Source organism: Bufo bufo, chromosome 1, assembly GCF_905171765.1.
Source record: "Bufo bufo chromosome 1, aBufBuf1.1, whole genome shotgun sequence".
NCBI classification, from domain to species: Eukaryota; Metazoa; Chordata; class Amphibia; order Anura; family Bufonidae; genus Bufo; species Bufo bufo.
The window spans coordinates 233294093-233316354 of NC_053389.1; the positions used below are offsets into that span (position 1 = coordinate 233294093).

The 22262-nt window shown below is 42.8% G+C and overlaps 1 protein-coding gene across 2 annotated transcripts in view; it reads right to left on the reverse strand.

Annotated features, from left to right (window-relative positions):
- HDHD5 (haloacid dehalogenase like hydrolase domain containing 5) overlaps window positions 1-22262 on the reverse strand; it is a 39962-nt gene that overhangs the window by 12416 nt on the left and 5284 nt on the right. For both annotated transcript variants that reach the window (XM_040436773.1, XM_040436781.1), the window contains exons 4-6: window positions 11567-11679; window positions 1488-1581; window positions 1110-1143 (exon numbers count right to left, since the gene is read on the reverse strand). In XM_040436773.1, the coding sequence (XP_040292707.1) occupies window positions 1110-1143; window positions 1488-1581; window positions 11567-11679 (241 nt within the window). The remainder of the gene's footprint in view (window positions 1-1109; window positions 1144-1487; window positions 1582-11566; window positions 11680-22262) is intronic.

The window sequence follows — 22262 nt, forward strand, 5'->3', positions numbered from 1 at the left end:
GTAAAAAAATAGGTAATAGATCTAAACCTTCTAAGTACAAAGCCTGGGAAGTAACTAACTTAAAGGCTATTCACACTTTTGGGGCAATTTTATTTTAATTATGGCATTTTACTTATTCTGGGCTAAAAAAAATTTTTTTTTTCATTTGGTCTTTATTAAAAATGTTCAGCCGTTTCTGAGATACAAGAGTTGAAAAAAACTGTCTGTTTGAAATGTGTCCCTGCGTTTTCTTTGAATCCAGCCATCTGATGGCTCACTTGTGCTTCTTTTCTCTGATCTCCTGACCTCATAAACACATCATGGCACAATTCTTATCAAATTGATAAGAATATGACTTAAAAATGTTTATGAGGTAAGGAGATCAGAGATAAGAACTACACATGAGCCCAAAATGAGTAAAATTTATAATAATAAAAAGCCCCTGAGGGCCTACCTGATTCCCTGTTTCCCCCTTCCCTCCTATGCTCGGTGTGGTGTTTCCCTCCCACACCGAAGCGTGACACTACATAGCAGCAGTGTACATAGTCCACATTCCAACTTTATGTGGAACTAGGGTTGTTTTGATATCACAATTTTGATTCGGTTTCGATACCATAAAACAGTATTGCGATACCCGATACCATTGGATACTACGCAAAAAAAATAAAACGCCAAAAAAACCTGCGTGCTTTCCAGATTTTATGGAACGTCTGGCCCATAATCGAACAGTCCTATACTATTTTTTTTGGGGGGGGGGACAAGGTGACTAAAAAAAAAATGGTGAATCGTGCAGTATTTCTTTTTTCTTTTACGGTGTTCACCAATGATTTTAATACTGGGGAGGGCGCACTGCGCCACCAATGTTTTTAATACTGGGGGGAAGGGGTGCACTGCGCCACCAATCATAATTAACGTTTAATACAAATAAAGGAGGCAGAAACACATTGCCGGCACCCGACCTCTGACAGGTGCGGCACCTGAGGGGTTAATTGCCGGGGATCGCATGCCCTGTCAGAGGTCGCGTGCCGGCAATGTGTTACTGCCTCCTGTATTTGTAATGTATTACAGCTGCACTATAAGGCAACATGTTAAGATTTATTTTAGCCAATGTATAAAATCTTCATTCTCACCTTCTATGGCTGGGAGCTTTGCTCTGACAGTGACCTGGAGAGAACACGAGAACATATTAGTGTCATTGAGTGATTAACGAGGATCAAATAACACAGTGCAGGATTGTTCCGTTGTGCAATCTTTTTTGTGCTATTTTAAATCAGTCCTACAGCTTCTAATAGCATAGAAAGTAGGGTGTCCTCACGGAAGTGGTCTTCACTCTGTAGCTGTTACAAAAAAGGCAACTCCCAGCATTCTTTCCAGGTGTCAGTACATTCATGAAGCAGCTGCGATTGGAGATCACTGCCAAAGGCTTTTGTGAAGTTTATGATCATGCTTCTCTCAAACACAGTTATAACCATCACTACCAAAAATGTCACACTAGACTATTTACTTACAGAGCTCCTTGGCCTTCGACTCTCATCCACCGTATCCAGCAGTGGGTACGCCTGTCTCACAGCTTCAATCGACACTGCATTCGTGAAACCCAGGCTGCAATCTGTCAAGGAGCTCCTACAGAAAGACATTTGTAGGGACACCTCCCTGCTGCCCTGACTCTACCTCCCTTACTTGTTATCTGTGTGGTACACAAATGGGGTGGCAGAGCTTCTTTTGGCCTGATTGGAAGTTCATATAGGAAGGATTTACTGGATCCATGTGGTGCATTAGTCTACCTATGTCAGGTTCCACAAGAATTAAAGAAAAATGGAGGTGAATTTTTTTTTCCAGATTTTACATTACATTTTAAGCATTTTTTCCAGTAGCATAGAAAGGGTTAACAGCCAAACAAACCTTAATATTAATTACCCTGATTCTGTAGTTTACAGAAATACCCCATATATGGTTTTAAAGTGCTTTATGGGTGAAGGGATATATGTAACTCCATTTTGTCTGCTTTAACAATGTGTATTGTAATAGCATCTTGTTTTATGCACTGTTTTAAGTCCCCCCTCTGTGGAATTTGAGAGACTTCCTCTATCTTTGGACAGTTTCTTGAGACCCTTAAATTCCTTAGTTAAAACAGTCACACCTTATAAGTCTACACCTGATTGGTTAAATGCTGTTACTATGAGTCATCTATTATGTTAATGCAAAGTTTATTCATTCTATAGGTTAAGACAAATGCTAACATATGATTGGATGTCAAGGAAGTTCAACCCCCCCCTATATCAAGCACGTACAAGCTGCTAAATAGACTAGAGTGAATTTGTACAGACCCGTGTTTTGTTGTATCTGATAAGTTCATTCTCCTGGCGCCAGATAGATTTAATCCAAGCTGATCACCGAGGTCAGGTATCAGGGATGCCTAGTGAAGAGACGAATTGCCTTACAGCTTTGGGGGCTCATGTCCGGGATCGAGAGGGTCATCCTCGGGTCCGGTGAGAAAGACATCGATTTTGTCCTCCGTCTGATCCGAGGGCACTGGCCACGTCTCGACCCAAGTTGAACCATCTACTTAAGACTTCGGTAGATCGCTGTGTCAGGGACACAGACAAAGGCTCAGGGAGCCTAAGGTGATTATAAAGGGACTCCGGGAGTCCACATCACCGTAGATAGATATAAAGTGCACTAAAGAAATACTGTTATGGGAACAGAAGGTTATAAGCTTGGATTAACTCTTATATATATATATAGTATAAGTATTTTAGAAGTGATAAGATTATCTGTTTGTGTGAGATACTGACCGGGTGGTAAGTGTACAGTCACATCCCACTGTTATTGTCAAATTAATGTATTTTGGGTTAACCACTGTTAATGTGTAAAATTGCTTGTGTTGTGGAGGACCGCAAGACGCCCCACTCCTTCGGCTAGGATTTAAATCCGCTGACCCGGAGACAGTGAACGCAAGTGGCGGTCCAAAACAGCAATAGTCGATAGGGGTCCAAAGAGTATAGAGAGACATTAAGATACGAATCAGCTGATCAGTTGACAGGATTTTTGTCGGAGCCTTCACGGTTCAGTACAGCCAGTCCTGACAGCGATTGTCTCACTTATTCTTTGAACTGAGAAAACAGAGCAGTGTCAGGAAGTTAATTGATGGCACTAGCAAAGAAAGAAAGTGCCCCAGCGTTTGCAATCAGAAAGGCGCTTGTGTTAACCAGTTCATTTCTGAACATTTAAGTTTTGTTACCCTAATGATATGTGTGTGTGTTTAAATAGGGAAGATCCATAGCCCTAGCATTAGAAAATTAAAGCAGTAAAAGATGGTCAGTTAATGGATAAGTATTGTCTGGTGCAGTATCTGTAAAAGTTTGAGGAATATTTAAGAAGGTTGAACATCCTGTGAATGGACTGACTTACTTCCCCTGCCTTAACACAGAAACATTTCTAAGATAAAAGAAGAGCAGACAAAGGAAAAGGGGGGAGGGAATCATGCAGAGTAAGTTATGTTATATGTGTAATAATCCAGCTTTTAACAAAAATTATTATATATGTGCAAACACTAACTAAGACCACCTGGCATATAAGATGATTTGGGTTTAACAAAATTACTGTATGATTATAACATGTATATTGTCTTCTTATAAGAGTTGATTAATCACAGAGTGAAGACCAGAAGACATTGGAAAACACAGTACAACAGCGACATAGACTATCAGCAATTCTGGGTGTGGTGTGGCTATCTGTTTCCAGGAAAGCTGTGTTTGTCTGTGCTGCAAGTTTTGGAATGAAACAAAGAAAGCTGTGTGACTGGGTTGGAAGACAAATGATTCAGTGGAATGTGAATGGGTGTGGCTTTGAGTTGTAGTTGAGTTGAAAATGTATGAAGACTGATGGATGTTTTTAGCAGAGCTGTGAATGCAATTCAGTTTTTATGTATAAGGGCGTGGTTATGAGCTATTTGTGAAAATGAGTACATGAAAATGTGAATGCGTATGGAGTACGATATTTGTTTTCATATAATATGCGCATTGAGAATTTTATTTTATTTTTCTTGGAATTTTTTTTTTTTTTTTCGTGCCAACAGTGTTGATTAAGCTGTACATTTTTTTTTTATTGAAGTCAATGAAAAGGTTTTTTTTATGGGCCCTTTGTGTGTTCATGTCTGTATTGTCAGATCTGTTTGTTTCAATGTTTGAAGTTACGTGTTACATGTTAAGTATTGTGCTTAACATCAGAGCTCTGTTCTTATGGACAGCTGGGACACTTTTGACGGACAGAAGGAGGACCACAGAGTCCGACTAAAAGGGGTGGACTTAGATGACTGAGAGTGGGAGGAAGGAGAGTCTGAGACTTCTATGTGAATTAATGGGGTTTTGACAAAACCTTTCAAAACGGACTCACTACCACTCGAGACCATGGACTGGGAATACATCACAGATCATGTATTTAGCATTATACTAGATTGCCCAGTCAGCCTGTTAGGGAGAGATTTGTTCATTAAGCTTGACTTGCAGGTATCAGCAAAGAATCAGGGCATAAGAGTACACTCAGATCTCATTCCAATCTCTACACCAGTGCCACTGATTCTTGCAAACATACAGAACCACCCAGAACTTAACAACATTAATCCTGCATTATGGTCTTCAAATGAATATGACACAGGGCTCATAGATTGCACACCTTACAAAGCTACTGTGAAACCAGGTGTCATCTCGGTGTTCCAGAAACAATACCTGTTGTCAAGAGAGAAACTTGATGGACTTAGGCCAATGATAGAATAATTCCTACAAAAGGGAATCTTAGAAGAGATGATTTGACCCTACAGCACGCCCGTGAATCCAGTGACAAAGGCAGATGGTACTACCCGCTTTGTACAGGATTTAAGGGCAATAAATAATATCATTGTGCCAATTGCCCCTATTGTCCCAGATGTCACCTCACTTCTTTCTGCAATTCCTGCAGACTCTGTCTATTTCAGTGTGATAGATCTGAAGAATGCTTTCTTCTCTATCCCAGTTGATAAGGCAACCTGACTACTTTTTGCTTTTTCCTTTGACGGACGTCAACTGACCTGGTGCAGAATGCCCAGGGATATGCTGATTCACCTGTAGTGTACAGCATAGTCCTCCAAGCCACATTAACACCATGGTACCCCCCCAAGGTTCTGTGCTGCTGCAATATGTCGATGATTTGTTACTGTGTAGCATGTCAGCGGAGGCCAGCATTCAGGGTGGTTTATCACTGTTGCAATGGTTGTCAGGATGTGGTCACAAAGTGGCACTTAAGAAAATGCAATGGTGTAAAATGCAGGTTGAATACTTGGGCTTTGTCCTCACAAAAGGTGAAGGGAGAATCAGCACAGAAAGAGTCCAGTCTATTGCGGGTCTGGTCACCCCGCACACCAAGAAAGAAATGTTCTCTTTTCTTGGTATGATAAACTACTGTAGACAATGGATTCCTGATTGCTCCTATTATGACAATGTTTTGAGGCAAGCCACTCTGGAAGAAAATCCAGATGATTAAATGGTCTTCTGAAATGTACAATGCATTTGATTATCTGAAATGTTCACTCATGTCGAGTCTAGGGCTGGGCCTCCCTGACTATAATATGCCCTTCCACATGTTTGCACGCCAAAATTGTAAAACCATGGCGGGGGTACTGACACAAGAACACGGAGGCAAGTTGCGTCCTTGTGCGTTTTTCCTCAAAGGTTATGCCCACCTCTGTTCAGGGGATGCCGGCATGTCTGCGTTCCCTTGCAGCCTGTGCAATGATAGTAGAATTAGCAACTACTTACACCCTGGGACATTTAACCTTTTTGCACACTACACATGATGTTGTAGGCCTACTCAAGGGCATCCACACTCAACACAGCAGGCAGCTGAGCTCATTACACTCACTAGAGCATGTATTCTACATGCTGACAGACCTGTCACCATATATACTGATAGTAGGTACGCACATGGGGTAGTGTGGGACCATGGTCTGATTTGGCAGAGAAGAGGATTCACGGCAGCAGATGGTAAGGATCATGTCTCACAGGGCAATGCGCTGGCAGATAAGGTGGCGAAACGAGTGGCCAAATGCAACCTCACAGGTCCGTGTAACCATTGGGAGATGCCATGTCTGGCACCTCCAACCCCTGAGATGTTGCAAATGCTTACTGATCTTCAATGGTATGCCACTGAACAGGAACACCAAGACTGGTGCTATCCAGTATTGCAGAAAAATCCTAAGTCAGGATTAGTCTGCAAAGAGGGGTAGCCATTCATTCCCCAACACAGTGCTTCCATCTTAATAGCACATTTCCACGGAATAGGACATAACAGCATTGAGATACTCATGGGAAGGCCTTTCCCCACCCCCTGGGCCCAATGATAGTGCAGGGAGGAGACCTTGATTTAATAAGGGAAGACTAGGTCACCAAATTGATACAGGTACTTAACAAAACTGAGAAAAAAAGTTGCTTGTAAGTCTCCCTCTCTTCCACAGGAACCCACCCACCCATACAGGGTGGGGGATGAGGTGGTGGTCGAAACACTGAAGAAAGGAAGAGCTCAAGGTGATTTCGTATATATGGCCCACCTACTACCGTGGTTGCAGTAACTAGAACAGCTGTGCTGACTGAACAATCTCCAATTTGGATCCACGCCACCCGTGTGAAGCTTGTGAGAGCAAGAGAGGAGGCAGGAACGGAGGCAGACAGCCTTGGCCTTGAAGAAGGACAGGAGGTACTAACGGGGGCAGACAGCCCTGACCTCCAACGAGGCCCAGAGGTACTAACGGGGGCAGACAGCCCTGACCTCCAACATGATGAGCTCCTCACTCTTTTCTGGGAAATGGTTGAATGTACTGACTAAGATTGCTTCAATAATCTTGTTGATTTTACCAATTAGTAGAGAATGACACTCCTTGAAGGAGGGACCTGTTACATGGACACCTCTTCATATAGGTCATTGTCCGCAAAGATCATTGCACATGAAAATAATGTTAACAATAGAAAATCCTGGTAAACAGGATGAAGCAGATTATATACTAGGATGGGTATTGGCCTGTGGAAATACTAGTTACACGTACATACCGGCCAATATTACAGAGGGACCCTGTACAATAGCTAGGTTAACATTAACAATGATACCACTAGTCCCAGCAATGCAGACGCGACACACGAGAGACACTTCCCTACAGCTACTAGAAAAATGTGACTATAATGTGAATCTCCTCTCTAGAGCAGAATACATGAGTTTAGGGATATCTATGATAGGGGTACCAGGGTTGGCCATATATAACCACAGGACAATATCAAAACTTGCCTGTTTTATGGTAAAACAGATAAATGTCACTAGTGCAATTCTGCAAGATATACTGCTGGATATACAATCATATAAATCTATCTTGCAGAATAGGGCAACTATTGACTATTTATTTCTTCAACATGGTATAGGATGCTCAGCGTTAAAATAGGCCAACTAGAAGAGATGATTGAACATATAAAACAAGATGTTGACCAAGGATGGTGGGACTGGCTTTTTGGCTGGATACCTGACTTTGGTCAAATAAGGTATTTTTTAGGAGTGGCACTTGCCGTGGTCGCTGCAATGGTGTGTCTCTGCTGTTGTCTACAGTGTGTGCCCTCCCTTCGTGCCATATGTCAAAAAGTGTCCGAAAGAGGGGTACACTCAACATTTCTCTATACTCCGGTAGAGATGGAAGAGGCAAACACAACCTCAACAAAGCCTGAGGATTATACTCCTGAAGGGTATATGGAATATCTAAAGGCTTACAAGCAAACTAAGGGAGAAAAGAGAAAGAACCATATAGTATAAGATATATAAGGTTCTAAGAGGGGATTGAAGGGATATATGTAACTCCATTTTGTCTGCTTTAACAATGTCTATTGTAATAGCATCTTGTTTTATGCACTGTTTTAAGTTCCCCCTCTGTGGAATTTGAGAGACTTCCTCTATCTTTGGACAGTTTCTTGAGACCCTTAAATTCCTTAGTTAAAACAGTCACACTTCATAAGTCTACACCTGATTGGTTAAATGCTGTTACTATGAGTCATCTATTATGTTAATGCAAAGTTTATTCATGCTATAGGTTAAGACAAATGCTAACATATGATTGGATGTCAAGGAAGTTCAACCCCCCCCCCCCCCCCTATATCAAGCACGTACAAGCTGCTAAATAGACTAGAGTGAATTTGTACAGACCTGTGTTTTGTTGTATCTGATAAATTCATTCTCCTGGCGCCAGATAGATTTAATCCAAGCTGATCACCGAGGTCAGGTATCAGGGATGCCTAGTGAAGAGACGAATTGCCTTACAATGGGTACCCAGCAGGGCTCAGAAGGGAAGGAACGCCATATGACTTTTGGAGAGCAGATTTTGCCGGAATTGTTTTTGGAAGCTATGTCGCATTTGAAGAGACCCTATGGTACCTGTACAGTGGAAATCCCCAAAAAGTGACCCCATAATGGAAACTACACCCCTCAAAGAATTTATTGAGACATGTAGTGAGCGCTTTGCCCACAAAGGCGTTTCATAAAATTTAGAAACACTTGGCCGTGAAAATAAAAATTACATCTTTTACAAGAAAATGTCTCTTTACGCACAAATGTTTCATTTTCACAAGCTGTATCAGGGAAAAAATGCACCCCTCAATTTGTAACCCATTTTCTCTTGAATATGGAAACAACCTATGTGTGGTCGTAAAGTGCTGTTTGGGTACACTGCAGGGTTCAGAAGAGAAAGAGCACCATGTGCATTTGAGGCGTAGATTGGTGATTTATACAGCACTGACCGACAATTGCAGAGCCTCTTAGGTGACTTAATTTTAGAAACCACACCCCTCACAGAATTTACCAATGGGTGTAGTTTTTTTGTTTTACTTTTTTCACTTTTAATTTTTGCCCCACAATGGGACTTCAACTTTTGGTGGTCTGATCCCTACAGGGAGTGCAGAATTATTAGGCAAATGAGTATTTTGACCACATCATCCTCTTTATGCATGTTGTCTTACTCCAAGCTGTATAGGCTCGAAAGCCTACTACCAATTAAGCATATTAGGTGATGTGCATCTCTGTAATGAGAAGGGGTGTGGTCTAATGACATCAACACCCTATATTAGGTGTGCATAATTATTAGGCAACTTCCTTTCCTTTGGCAAAATGGGTCAAAAGAAGGACTTGACAGGCTCAGAAAAGTCAAAAATAGTGAGATATCTTGCAGAGGGATGCAGCACTCTTAAAATTGCAAAGCTTCTGAAGCGTGATCATCGAACAATCAAGCGTTTCATTCAAAATAGTCAACAGGGTCGCAAGAAGCGTGTGGAAAAACCAAGGCGCAAAATAACTGCCCATGAACTGAGAAAAGTCAAGCGTGCAGCTGCCAAGATGCCACTTGCCACCAGTTTGGCCATATTTCAGAGCTGCAACATCACTGGAGTGCCCAAAAGCACAAGGTGTGCAATACTCAGAGACATGGCCAAGGTAAGAAAGGCTGAAAGACGACCACCACTGAACAAGACACACAAGCTGAAACGTCAAGACTGGGCCAAGAAATATCTCAAGACTGATTTTTCTAAGGTTTTATGGACTGATGAAATGAGAGTGAGTCTTGATGGGCCAGATGGATGGGCCCGTGGCTGGATTGGTAAAGGGCAGAGAGCTCCAGTCCGACTCAGACGCCAGCAAGGTGGAGGTGGAGTACTGGTTTGGGCTGGTATCATCAAAGATGAGCTTGTGGGGCCTTTTCGGGTTGAGGATGGAGTCAAGCTCAACTCCCAGTCCTACTGCCAGTTTCTGGAAGACACCTTCTTCAAGCAGTGGTACAGGAAGAAGTCTGCATCCTTCAAGAAAAACATGATTTTCATGCAGGACAATGCTCCATCACACGCGTCCAAGTACTCCACAGCGTGGCTGGCAAGAAAGGGTATAAAAGAAGAAAATCTAATGACATGGCCTCCTTGTTCACCTGATCTGAACCCCATTGAGAACCTGTGGTCCATCATCAAATGTGAGATTTACAAGGAGAAAAAACAGTACACCTCTCTGAACAGTGTCTGGGAGGCTGTGGTTGCTGCTGCACGCAATGTTGATGGTGAACAGATCAAAACACTGACAGAATCCATGGATGGCAGGCTTTTGAGTGTCCTTGCAAAGAAAGGTGGCTATATTGGTCACTGATTTGTTTTTGAATGTCAGAAATGTATATTTGTGAATGTTGAGATGTTATATTGGTTTCACTGGTAAAAATAAATAATTGAAATGGGTATATATTTGTTTTTTGTTAAGTTGCCTAATAATTATGCACAGTAATAGTCACCTGCACACACAGATATCCCTCTAAAATAGCTAAAACTAAAAACAAACTAAAAACTACTTCCAAAAATATTCAGCTTTGATATTAATGAGTTTTTTGGGTTCATTGAGAACATGGTTGTTGTTCAATAATAAAATTAATCCTAAAAAATACAACTTGCCTAATAATTCTGCACTCCCTGTATTTCAATGCAGTACAATACATACTGTATTACACTGACAGGTTGCCAATGAGACCCAGCCTAGGGGCTGGGCCTCATAGGTCTCCGTAGCTGGCAAGTCCCAAGGCCTTGGAAGACCTGGGGCTGCCATGGCCCCCTGTCATTTCAGCACAGGGGGCCGATGGAGAGACAGAGGGAGCACCCTCCCTCTACAAACCTCCTATATGCAGCAGTTAAATGTGGTGTATATAAGGGGTTAATCCGCTGGCATCTGCATTTTCAGCTATGCCAGTGGATACAGCGGGGCACGGCTGTCAGTCACAGCCAGACCCCTGCACTGATCAGGCGCGCACTGCTCCTGGGCCCGCCCAATCTGTGCGCCATAGTATAAGGGTCCATTCACACGTCCGCAAAATGGGTCCGCATCCGTTCCGTAGTTTTGCGGAACAGATGCGGACCCATTCATTGTCAAATTGGGGCAGAATGTGCTGTCTGCATCCGCATTTGCGGATCCGCACTTCCGTTCCGCAAAAAAAAATAGAACATGTCCTATTCTTGTCCGCAATTGCGGACAAGAAAAGGCATTTTCTATGAGAGTGCCGGCAATGTGCGGTCCGCAAAATGCGGAACGCACATTGCCGATGTCCGTGTTTTGCGGATCCACAAAACACATACGGACATGTGAATGGACCCTTAAGGCAGTTAGCAGAAAGTCACTTACCGTTGCACCGTAATAGTAAGCCAGATATCGGGAAGGGGTTAAGGACTAGTTCACATGACAGCTTTTGCCTCTGGCAAAATCTGTTGCGTATTCTGTGGCAGAAACCCCTCTGGTTACTGTCACACTTTTTCAATTTCAGTGCTGCAGTTTAGCTCCATTGCATGGTGATAAATCACGAGCAGACACCTGCCGCAGTTTCCAGCGCTGTCCATGAGGACTCTGGTCATGGAAGATCATGGTCACACGAACAGCACCACAGCATCCAACTGAGAACAATGGAAGGTTATTATCTCGCGGCCTGGCATGGAATTGCATCAAATTCCCCGGGCAAACAACTTGTGTGAACTTGCTCCAAAATTGAAACCTACAATTAACAGTATAAGGATACTCTTTGGCGACCTCTTCCACTGGACCCTGACCAGACACAAGGACGCACTTATTCTGGAAATGATGGAACATTTGCAGCGGACTGTGCGACAGGATGACTTGATTCGCTAAGACCTGCGGGAATAAAGAACAAGACAGTTCACTGCAATATGCTGTATAGAATCAACAGGACTGAGATAGCATATCTTTAGGAAACTCATGCTAATCTAGGGCTTCATGGAAAAATCTTGGGTACTGCACAACCCCAAATGGAAATATCAGGCCACCGAAAGTCAATTTAAAGCTCTAACCTTAAAGGTGACCTATCACTGGCGGATCATCAGGTTTTTTAATTGAAAAATTGTTAGCCCCCTTAAAAAACAATATAACGTCAAATGGTAGATTTGTACCTATAAAATGGGCTGACCTGTTACATGTGTACTTGGCAGCTGAAGACATCTGTGTTGGTCCCATGTTAATATGTCACAAGAAGAGAAGCAGGGGCGGCACAGTAACACAAACAGTCCTAATCATACAGCGTGGAGGAGGTAATGGGCTGCTTCAGGATCTGCACACTCGCGGCGGTGCTCAGCTGTGATAGCATCGAGACTGTCACAAATGAAGTAGCGGAGGATGAATAAAAAGCGGTACTCACGCAGACGCAGAGCCTGAGGAAGCGCTTGTTAGCGTGAAACGGCCGTCGCTGCTCTTTACATGCGTGTATAGTATTGTCTGCTCCCTGCCTGTTGGAATAAAGTACCCACTTGAATTTCATCACACTGGTGAGTGCCGCTGTTTATTGCACCTCCGCTACTTCATTTCCATGTTAATATGTGCCTGCATTGCTGACAAAAATGAAATTATAATATATGCAAATGATATATCCCCTGGTAATAGGTCCTCTTTTAACCCCTAAATGACCCGCGCCGTACATGTACGGCGCTGGTGGACGCGACTTAAGGATCAGCGCCGTACATGTACGGCAGGCTGATCGGGCGGCTGCATGAGCTGTGCCCACCTGATCAGCGGCACGGACACTGCAGTCATTGACAGCCGGGCCCCTGCTGCATATGCTGGCATTGGTAAAGACACCGATGCCGGGGTGTTAACCCCTTGTATGCTGCGGTCAAAGGCATGCGGAGGGTACAGGTGCCCTCCGCTTCCCCATCGGGTCCCCATGCTGCAGTGGCAGGGACCCGATGGCAGAGAAGGCAAGCCCCATGCCTTCCATAAGCATCAGAGCTTTCCTTCTACGGAAGCCTGTGAGATCCAGCCCTTAGGCTGGGTCTCACAGACAGGCTGTCAGCATACAAGCTGACAGCCAATGCATTGCAATACAGGATGTATTGTATTGCATTGCAGAGAGGATCAGACCCCAGAAGTTGAAGTCCCAGAGTGGTAAAAAAATGTGTTTTTCATAAAAAAGAAAAGTTTCAAGTAAAAAATAAATAAAAAATCCCAAAATAAAACACATAAAATTGTAAAAAAAGAAAGAAAAACAGACATATTGGATATTGCCGCGTCCATAACGACCAGCTCTATAAAAATATCACATGATCCACCCCCTCACCTGAACGCCATAAAAAAACAAAAAAAATAACTGTGCTATTTTTTGTCACCTTACATCACAAAAAGTGCAACACCAAGCGATCAAAAAGGCGTATGCCCCCCAATATAGAACCAATCAAACCGGCACCTTATCCAGCACAAAATGAGCCCCTAAATAAAACAATCGGGCAAAAAATAAAAAACTATGGCTCTAAAAAATGTTTTTTTTTGCTTCAAAAATGCTGTTATTGTGTAAAACTTAAAGTATAACTGTCATATATTTTTTTTTTGGAGTATTGGATTGTGGTGATTAATATCTCCTTGATGGCCCTATTTCAACTTTTCACTGTGTATTCAATTACCCCTTAATTCCACAGTTTTGTTTCCTGTACTGCCTACTTTTACCTCTGCTTAAAATCAGGTTGCTATGCATGTTCCGTCCTTCTGTTGAAGAGGAAGCACACAGCCTGGAAGGTCAGATTACAGACAGCCAGGGACTGTAAGTAAATGATTAAAGCCAGGTCCTCCCCAGCAGCTGATAACAGTGCCTGGGCTGTGTGCACCTCTCCCTGTCCCTGCGCTTGGCAGACGCTCCCTCATTCAGCAGACCTGGAGAATGCAGAGTTGAAGCAGCTCAGACCAGGGAAGGGAGATCTGCCGTCTGCTCAGTGTATAAATGAAAGCAACATGTGGTAAGAGGACCCCTTTGTGCTGCAGGAGATTAACCCTTTAGGGGGAGGGCTCTGGTTATTGAAACTTTTGGGGGGCTATTGTTACTGGCTAGTGAGGGCAGGCGGGATTAGCCTCAGGGGGAGGGCAGTGGCGGCCATCTTAACTGAATAGTGAGATTGCAGTTTTATGCAGACTGGTTGCTAAGGGCTGAATCTTATTAAATATGGGGTAAGTCAGTCTAATAGTAACTGATTCTGGAATATCATGTTATTAGTAACTACATATATGAAAATTGAAATTAGGGTCTAAGTGTGACAGTTATCCTTTAAATAATAAAAGTCTACATATTAGGTATCGCCGTGTCCGTAAGAACCTGCTGTATAAAAATATCACATGAACTAACCCCTCAGGTGAACACCGTAAAAAAATTACATAAAAACGGCTTTAAAAAAAAGCAATTTTTTGGTCACTTTACATCCCGCAAAAAATGAGACCCTACCTAAGACAATCGCCCAAAAAATAAAAAAAAATATGGCTCTCAGAATATGGAGACATTTAAAAAAGAAAATGCTTTATTATGTAAAACTGAAACAAACAAACAAATAGTTATATTTGGTATTGTCGCGTCCGTAACAACCTGCTCTATAAAAATACCACATGATCTAACCTGTCAGATGAACATTGTAAATAACAAAAAATGAAAACTGTGCCAAAACAGCTATTTTTTTGTTACCTTGCCTCACAAAAAGTGTAATATAGAGCAACCAAAAATCATATGTACCCTAAAATAGTACCAACAAAACTGCCACCTTATCCTGTAGTTTCCAAAATGGGGTCATTTTTCGGAGTTTCTACTCTAGGGGTGCATCAGGGGGTCTTAAAATGGGACATGGCAACTTAAAATCATCCCAATTTCCTTCTGCGCCCTGCCGTGTGCCCGTACAGCAGTTTACGACCACATATGGGGTGTTTCTGTAAACCACAGAATCGGGGTAATGAATATTGAGTTTTGTTTAGCGGAAACAAATTGATTAAAATGGAAAATCTGCCAAAAAAGTTAAATTCTAAAATGTCATCCTTATTTTCCTTTAATTCTTGTGGAACACCTAAAGGGTTAACAAAGTTTGTAAAATCAGTTTTGAATACCTTGCGGGGTGTAGTTTCTAAAATGATGCCATTTATGGGTGGTTTCTATTATGTAAGCCCCACAAAGTGACTTCAGACCTGAACTGGTCCTTAAAAATTGGGTTTTGCAAATTTTCTTAAAAATTTTTAGATTTGCTTCTAAACTTCTAAATTTGGTATTTTTTTTAAAATAAAATTAAATAAAAATGAAATAGTTTGACTCAAATTTACCACTGTCATGAAGTACAATGTGTGTAAGCTAGCTGACATTAGCGATGTGCTAATGTCATCTAAACCTAACTAGCCTATTCCTACTTTGAAAAAATGTGGGGGATTCAGTCAGCACAACCTGTATGCAGGTGCACATTGCTATGGCGAAATACATATACAAACGCAAAAACACAAATGCAATAGCACTCTGCAACCAGCACTCTGCCCTGCCTCTATGCTGGATGTTGAATGAGGCATTGGTGTACATTTTGGCCAAAGCGTAATAAGCCACTCACCACGTCAAGGTCGCCTCTATGAGTGGTCCCTAACACTAGTACCTACCTGTTTATGGGCCATGATAGCCACACAAAATCCAGGGAGCGCAGGTACAGCATGCACGCCAGGCACACTCTGCTTTTAACCCCGTCCGGTGCCGTGACAGATTTCATCGGATCCAGGGATGCAAGTACCATCATGCATGCTGAGCCCACTATATACCACTACATACTTCAAAAATTTTAAGATTTGCTTCTAAACTTCTAAATTTGGTATTTTTTTTATAAATAAAAATGAAATAGTTTGACTCAAATTTACCACTGTCATGAAGTACAATGTGTGACAAGAAAACAATCTCAGAATGGCTTGGATAAGTAAAAGCATTTTAAAGGGTTTCTGTCACCAGATTTAACCCTATTAAGCTAGCTGACATTAGCGATGTGCTAATGTCAGCTAAACCTAACTAGCCTATTCCTACTTTTATCTCGCAAAAATCTTGAAATCTCGCACCGTTCAGTATTCGGCGCAGGCGCGGTGAGGAAGCTGGCAGCCTGCAAGCGTCTTTCCCACACCGCGCCTGCGCCGAATGCTGAACGGCGAGATTTTACCAGAGCACAGGGCTGGCAGACAGATGCGAGCGCTGCCTGGCCCTGTCAATCAGGACTTGGAGGGAGGCGACAAAGGTGGGAGAACAGAGTCTCTAGGAGCAGGAACACAGCCGCCCCCCCGCTCCTAGAGGCTAATTAGCATATTATAAAAGTTAGATTTCTCGCGTAACGGGGGCATAGATAAAAGTAGGAATAGGCTAGTTAGGTTTAGCTGACATTAGCACATCGCTAATGTCAGCTAGTTTAATGGGGTTAAATCTGGTGACAGAATCCCTTTAAAGTTGTCACCAAATAAAGTGACACGTCAGATTTAAAAAAAATGGCCTGGTCATTAATGTGAAAAATGGCAGGGTCCTGAAGGGGTTAAAGGAAATGTGTCACCAGGATAATTGCTATTGAAGTAAAGCCATGGCCTAATAGCACTTAGTACCTTATTTCCAGATGTGCCTTTGTTTCAGCAATAGATGTTTTCTATCTTCTGAAAATCCAGTTTATTTGGTACGCAAATGAGCCAGTAAGGTGCCCAGAGGGGCGTCATTCTTGCAGGAAGGAGCCCAGGCACTCCTCCTGCCAAAATGTGTCCACCCACCCCTCCTACATCACATTCAAGCCATAACTCTGCCCCGCTTTTCCCTGGTCCCATGATGAGGGCGTGCCAGAAGGAAAGAAACACAATATGGTTTTTGGAAGGCTACTGGGATAATTTTCAGTTGCAATGTCATATTTGAAGACCCCCAGATCTGTCACTTCTATCACGTGCTGTTCCCTCTGCAGTCTTACATCTGAACTGATAAGTCTTAAAGGGGTTGTCCCACATGAAACACCTTTATCCTATGTACAGAATAAGGAATAAGTGTCTTATTGACAGGGGTCCGACCACGACCCCCCGCTGATCTCAATCTCATGCGTTCCCACATTTCAGTGGAGCAACAATCCTGCATGCCCATTGCTGCTCCATTCAACTCTATGGGACTGGAGAGCAGTGATGGCCAGTTCGCATGCGAACATATGCGGGCTGACATCTTTTTTCACAAGTCCGGCGAGGCACAGGTAAGCCCTTACCTGTGCCGCGAGCCGGTCTGAAAACAAATGCGGTCACCGGGAGCAGGCAGTTCCGAGAACAGCCCGATGAAGGCCCCCAGTGGCTGTTCTCGGAACTGCCTGCTCCAGCTGACCGCACATGTTTTCAGACCGGCTCGCGCACAGGTAAGGGTTTTCGTTTCCCCGCCTTCCCATAGTCCTAACTTTTCTATTTTTCCATTCACATAGCCTTATGAGGGCTTATTTTTTGCGGGACAAGTTGTACTTTCTAATGGCACAATTTATGGTTGCATACCATGTAGTAGGAAGCGGAAAAAATCCAAATGGGGTAGAATTGGGAAAAAACGCAATTCTGATAAAGGTTTTTATTTTTTACACTATGTGGTAAAATTGACCTGGCGTTTATTGGACCACGCTGCTTTAAATCCTCAGGAATTGTTCCTTTTTAGGTTAGGGCCATCTGCACCTTCAGACATAGGAAAACATTGATATCCACACCAATCGCCCTCCTTCTCAGTGAGCCACTCTGTGAATCATCAAAGAGGTCGCACCGATAGTGAAGTACCATCAACAAGGGACCGTCAAATCGTAAAAATTTATTATAATCAAATTTAAAACGTATCATAAAGCACTGGATAAACCTTGTGTTTCTGCCCGACCCGGGTTTCGCTCACGCTTCATCAGGGGTGAACACTCCACCCACTTTCGGGTTGTCTTATAAATCCACATAAATCCCTCCTGCCTACCTTAGTCAGGCAAATTGGCATAAACTTCATTATAATAAAACTCATTTATACCCTATAAAATCTTAACATAAATAACTATCCATTCCTCTAAATTCATAGTCCATATTTCTTTTCACCAATAAAATACTGAAGGACTTTGTTCCTATCCACCATACACATAGTATCACTACTTACCGTATACTCCTCTCTCATGTTTCATTCAGATCACTCCGATATCGCTTCCATTCATAAATCCTATTCAACTACTAGATCCCGGTCACATGGTCACTTTCAGCCAATTGGAGATTACAACTTTTCATTACCAGAACTTTTGCTCCCTAAAACTCCTCCCTCACCCCAAGGTATCGTACTAATTGTTCTTAAACTTTCCCGTCTCTTTCACAACTCATACCTCTCATAGTTTTCTAGCTTTCTCAAACTTCCGCATATTTTCATAATCTATCAGGTCGCGACCGCGTTATAGTTAGTACACATTCCCATCTCCATCACTATTTCTCTGGTGCTACTATGGTTAAAAACAGGAGCAATTCCGTCACATCAAGCAGGGCTTGAGATCAAATTCCACATTTAAAGGGGTTGTCTCATCATGGACAATGGGGGCATATCACTAGGATATGCCCCCATTGTCTTATAGGTGCGGGTCCCACCGCTGGGAACCACACCTATATCGAGAATGGAGCCCCGCAAGGTGGTGACTGGAGGACTCCGATCTGGCCACCACCAAGCCGGCTTCCCATAGAAGTGAATGGGAGCGTACCGCGCATGTGCGGCCCCCGCTCCCATTAATTTCTATGGGGCCTAAAGAGTCTTGAATCAAATTCCAATATTGTTATCAAGCCGGCAGATAAGGGGGGAGGGGGGGATTGTGGTGATGGATGTCGAGAAATATGAGAAAGAATTACAGACACTATTATCAGATAATTATCTGGTTTTGAAGAAGAATCCCACATTTGAATACAAAAGGAAAATTGATAAATTGCTGCAAGAGGGGTACAATAATGGGATTATTAATAAAAAGGAATTTGATTACCTGACAGTGAAATATCCAGTCACCCCAGTTATTTACCACTTGCCCAAGATTCATAAAAGCTTGACAGACCTATAGTCTCTGGAATTAATTCACTCACAAGTAGACTTACTGAATATGTAGATTTTTTTCTTCAGAAGTATGTAACCCAGATCCCCTCGTACTTGAAGGACACTGGGATTGTCATTGAATTAATTAATGATTTAGGGTACTTTCACACATGCGGCAGAGGATTCCGGCAGGCAGTTCCGTCCGGACGCAAACTGATGGCATTTGTCAGACGGATCCAGATGCGGATCCATCTGACAAATACATTGCAATACCAGATCCGTCTCTCCGGTGTCATCCGGAAAAACGGATCCGGTATTAATTTTTTTTCCGCAGACCGGAAAGCCGAATCCGTTTTGCCAGAACACTTAATGCCGTAATTAATGCCGGTGTTCTGAGATATTTTCCTACTTCAGGCATTTTCCTACCCAGTGAACTGAGCATGCTCAGTAGAAGTGAAGTCTCCGCCCACATGTTAAGTTCCTGCCCATTCTCCCCATCCATTATAGTTGGTAGGAAAATAGCATAGCTTAATGTGTGGTAAATTGCTGCCAATGATATTTTCCTACCTTTACTATATTTAAAGTATTGATAATCTGAATTTTGTCAGTAACCTTTTTTTTAATAATGATCTCTATTTATTTATTTTTTATTCACTACTGTATGTAGTTTACTGTTTTGACAGTATACTAGGGATCTGTACTTTTTCATTCATTGCTGTGCCAGGTGACTAATTTGCGATCACAATTACTTTTGCAATCACAAATCAGTCCGTCAGATCACAAAATCGCTCTTAATTTTGCGCTCTGATTGGCTCCTATTACATTAAGTATATAGGAGACAAAGAATCCAACAGACAGCAAAGAAAATAAGTGAAATACAGTATATAGGATACATATGGCATATAGGAGGCTTCAGCAATTAAAAACCAGTAGGAACTTACATGTGGCAGCAGGAGAAGCAATGAATCTAACAGATCGTGAACAGAAACAGTAGGAAAATATATTGGGTGGGGAGAATGGGCAGGAACTTAACATGTGGGAGGAGACTTCACTTCTACTGAGCATGCTCAGTTCACTGGGTAGGAAAATGCCTGAAGTAGGAAAATATCTCAGAACACCGGCATTCCGGCAAGTGTTCAGGATTTTTGGCCGGAGATAAAACTGCAGCATGCTGCAGTATTTTCTCCGTCCAAAAAACGTAAAAGGGACTAAACTGATGCATCCTGAACGGATTGCTCTCCATTCAGAATGCATTAGGATAAAGCTGATCAGTTTTTTTCCGGTATTGAGCTCCTGTGACGGAACTCTATGCCGGAAAAGAAAGACGCTGGTGAGAAAGTACCCTTAGGTATGAGTCAGGAAAATACATGGCTGGCCAGGGTATATGTGACATCCTTGGATACGATCATTCCAAAATAAATGGGACTTAGAGCAATGGCCCTTTGGGAGAAAGAGAATATTAAACCAATTCTATCTAAAAGAACACAAAATGGTGAATTGATCATACGGAGACGGTATATAGACGACTGCCTGCTAATTTGGGAGGGGGAGCGACAGGGTTTGGTAGATCTTATAAATAAGTTAAATGAGAATGATTGGAATTTGAAATTCACCAGCAGTATCAGTGCGACGTCTATACATTTTTTAGATCTTACGATATATATTGAGGCTAACACCTTTAAAACAAAAACATTTTTTAAGGAAACAGATGTGAATGCCTATATAGAAACTATCAGTTGTCACTATGACCCTTAGTTGAAAAATATACCGAAGGGGCAATTTAAAAAAGTCTATCGAAATTGTACAGATGTTGAGGTTTATAAAGAACAAAGCCAACTTATTGAAAACCGCTTTATAGAAAAGGACTATTTGAGAGAAGATCTTATTAGATGCAGTAGGGATGTAGTAATGAGTGTAAATAAGGGTGGGGGGGGGGACAGAAGTGGTTAAGAAAGAAAAGGATTTTCGTTTTACCATTTTTATGCAGTACAATGCAAATGCTGGATGAATGAAAAATGCCATTAAGAAAAACTGGGCAATTTTTTTATATGATCCAGTTTTGGGAAAGGTGATCCCTGACCAACCGGACATAACATATAAGAAAGCCCCAAATATACGCAACCATTTGGTGCGCAGTTGTATCTCAGGAGGGACTGCGAAGAAAAAGGGAACTGGTTCACATGGTGCGGCTTCTGCCTCCCATGTAGAAATAAAACTAAAGAAAACAAAAAGAATAATGTACAAACAATTAAATCTAACATAAAAGATCTGAAATTTAAAATCAAAGGGGAGATTACATGTGAACATGCAGGGGTCGTTTACCTATAGGAGTGTCCGTGTGGCCTCCAATATGTGGGACGGACAATTTAGGAGCATATCCGAAACATTAAAAAAGGCTTGGAGACACATAGTGTCTCCCTCCATTTTAAAAAAGTGCATCAGAAAAATCTGAAAGGTTTAATATTCACTGGTGGTGAATTAGTTAAGCCGCACTGGTGGGGTGGGGACCCTATTGCTAAAATAAACCGCTGTGAAGTTGAATGGATATATAAACTGGAGACACTGCAACCACAGGGCTTGAAGAGGACCTTTCATCAATTTAGCCCTAGTCTAATTATGGTCTTACCTTATAGGGCGACCTCTCTGATGCCATGGCCAGGGGTGTGGAAATCGTATCGCCCGACGCCCGTGACATGCAGTTCCGGGCGCCGGGCAGGTAGTTTGTTCAGTAGCTTAGCCCTGCTGCGGGCAAGTAGCAGGGCTGAGATGGCTTTGTTTACCGGAGCAGTGGACGCAGTGGATCCGTGATGAGCTAGGGGCGTGGAGCGGCGGTGATGACCGAGCAGTGGGCGTAGAGCAGTGACGCAGCCGCGGTAACAGAGCGGGGGGGGGGGGGGTTGTAGTGACAGCTTGGGGAAGAAGAAATGACAGAGCTGGAGGGGTGGAGTAATGAAAGGTTCTGTCATGTCTCCGGCTCGGGGGGAGGAGCAGTGACAGAGCCGTTACAGAGCCAGGGGCATTGACAGAACTCTGAACTCTGCCAGCATCCCTCAGAGGACCTTCTTTTGTGCAGGTGTTGTCAAACTGGGAAGGTGAGGAGGGTCCTTTCCATGCCACATCAGCAGCTAATTTGCCTAAACCACCTAGAGGTACGGGTAGTAATGTGCTAAGAGCAAGAGTGTGCACTAAACTAATTGCTGTGATCACATTAAGGCCTCGATCACACCAGGCAGTGCGTTCCGGCCCGATTCTGTCCAGAATGCATTGCACCGCATTGCAGCCGGCTAACTATATTGTGGGGCGAGAGGGGGCGTAGTGGTCTGTTGAAGTGATTGGCACCATAACCATGCCCAACGGCTCCAATGCGATCGGCTGCACAGGATCGCATGGCACATTATGCCTGCAGTCCAGTCCA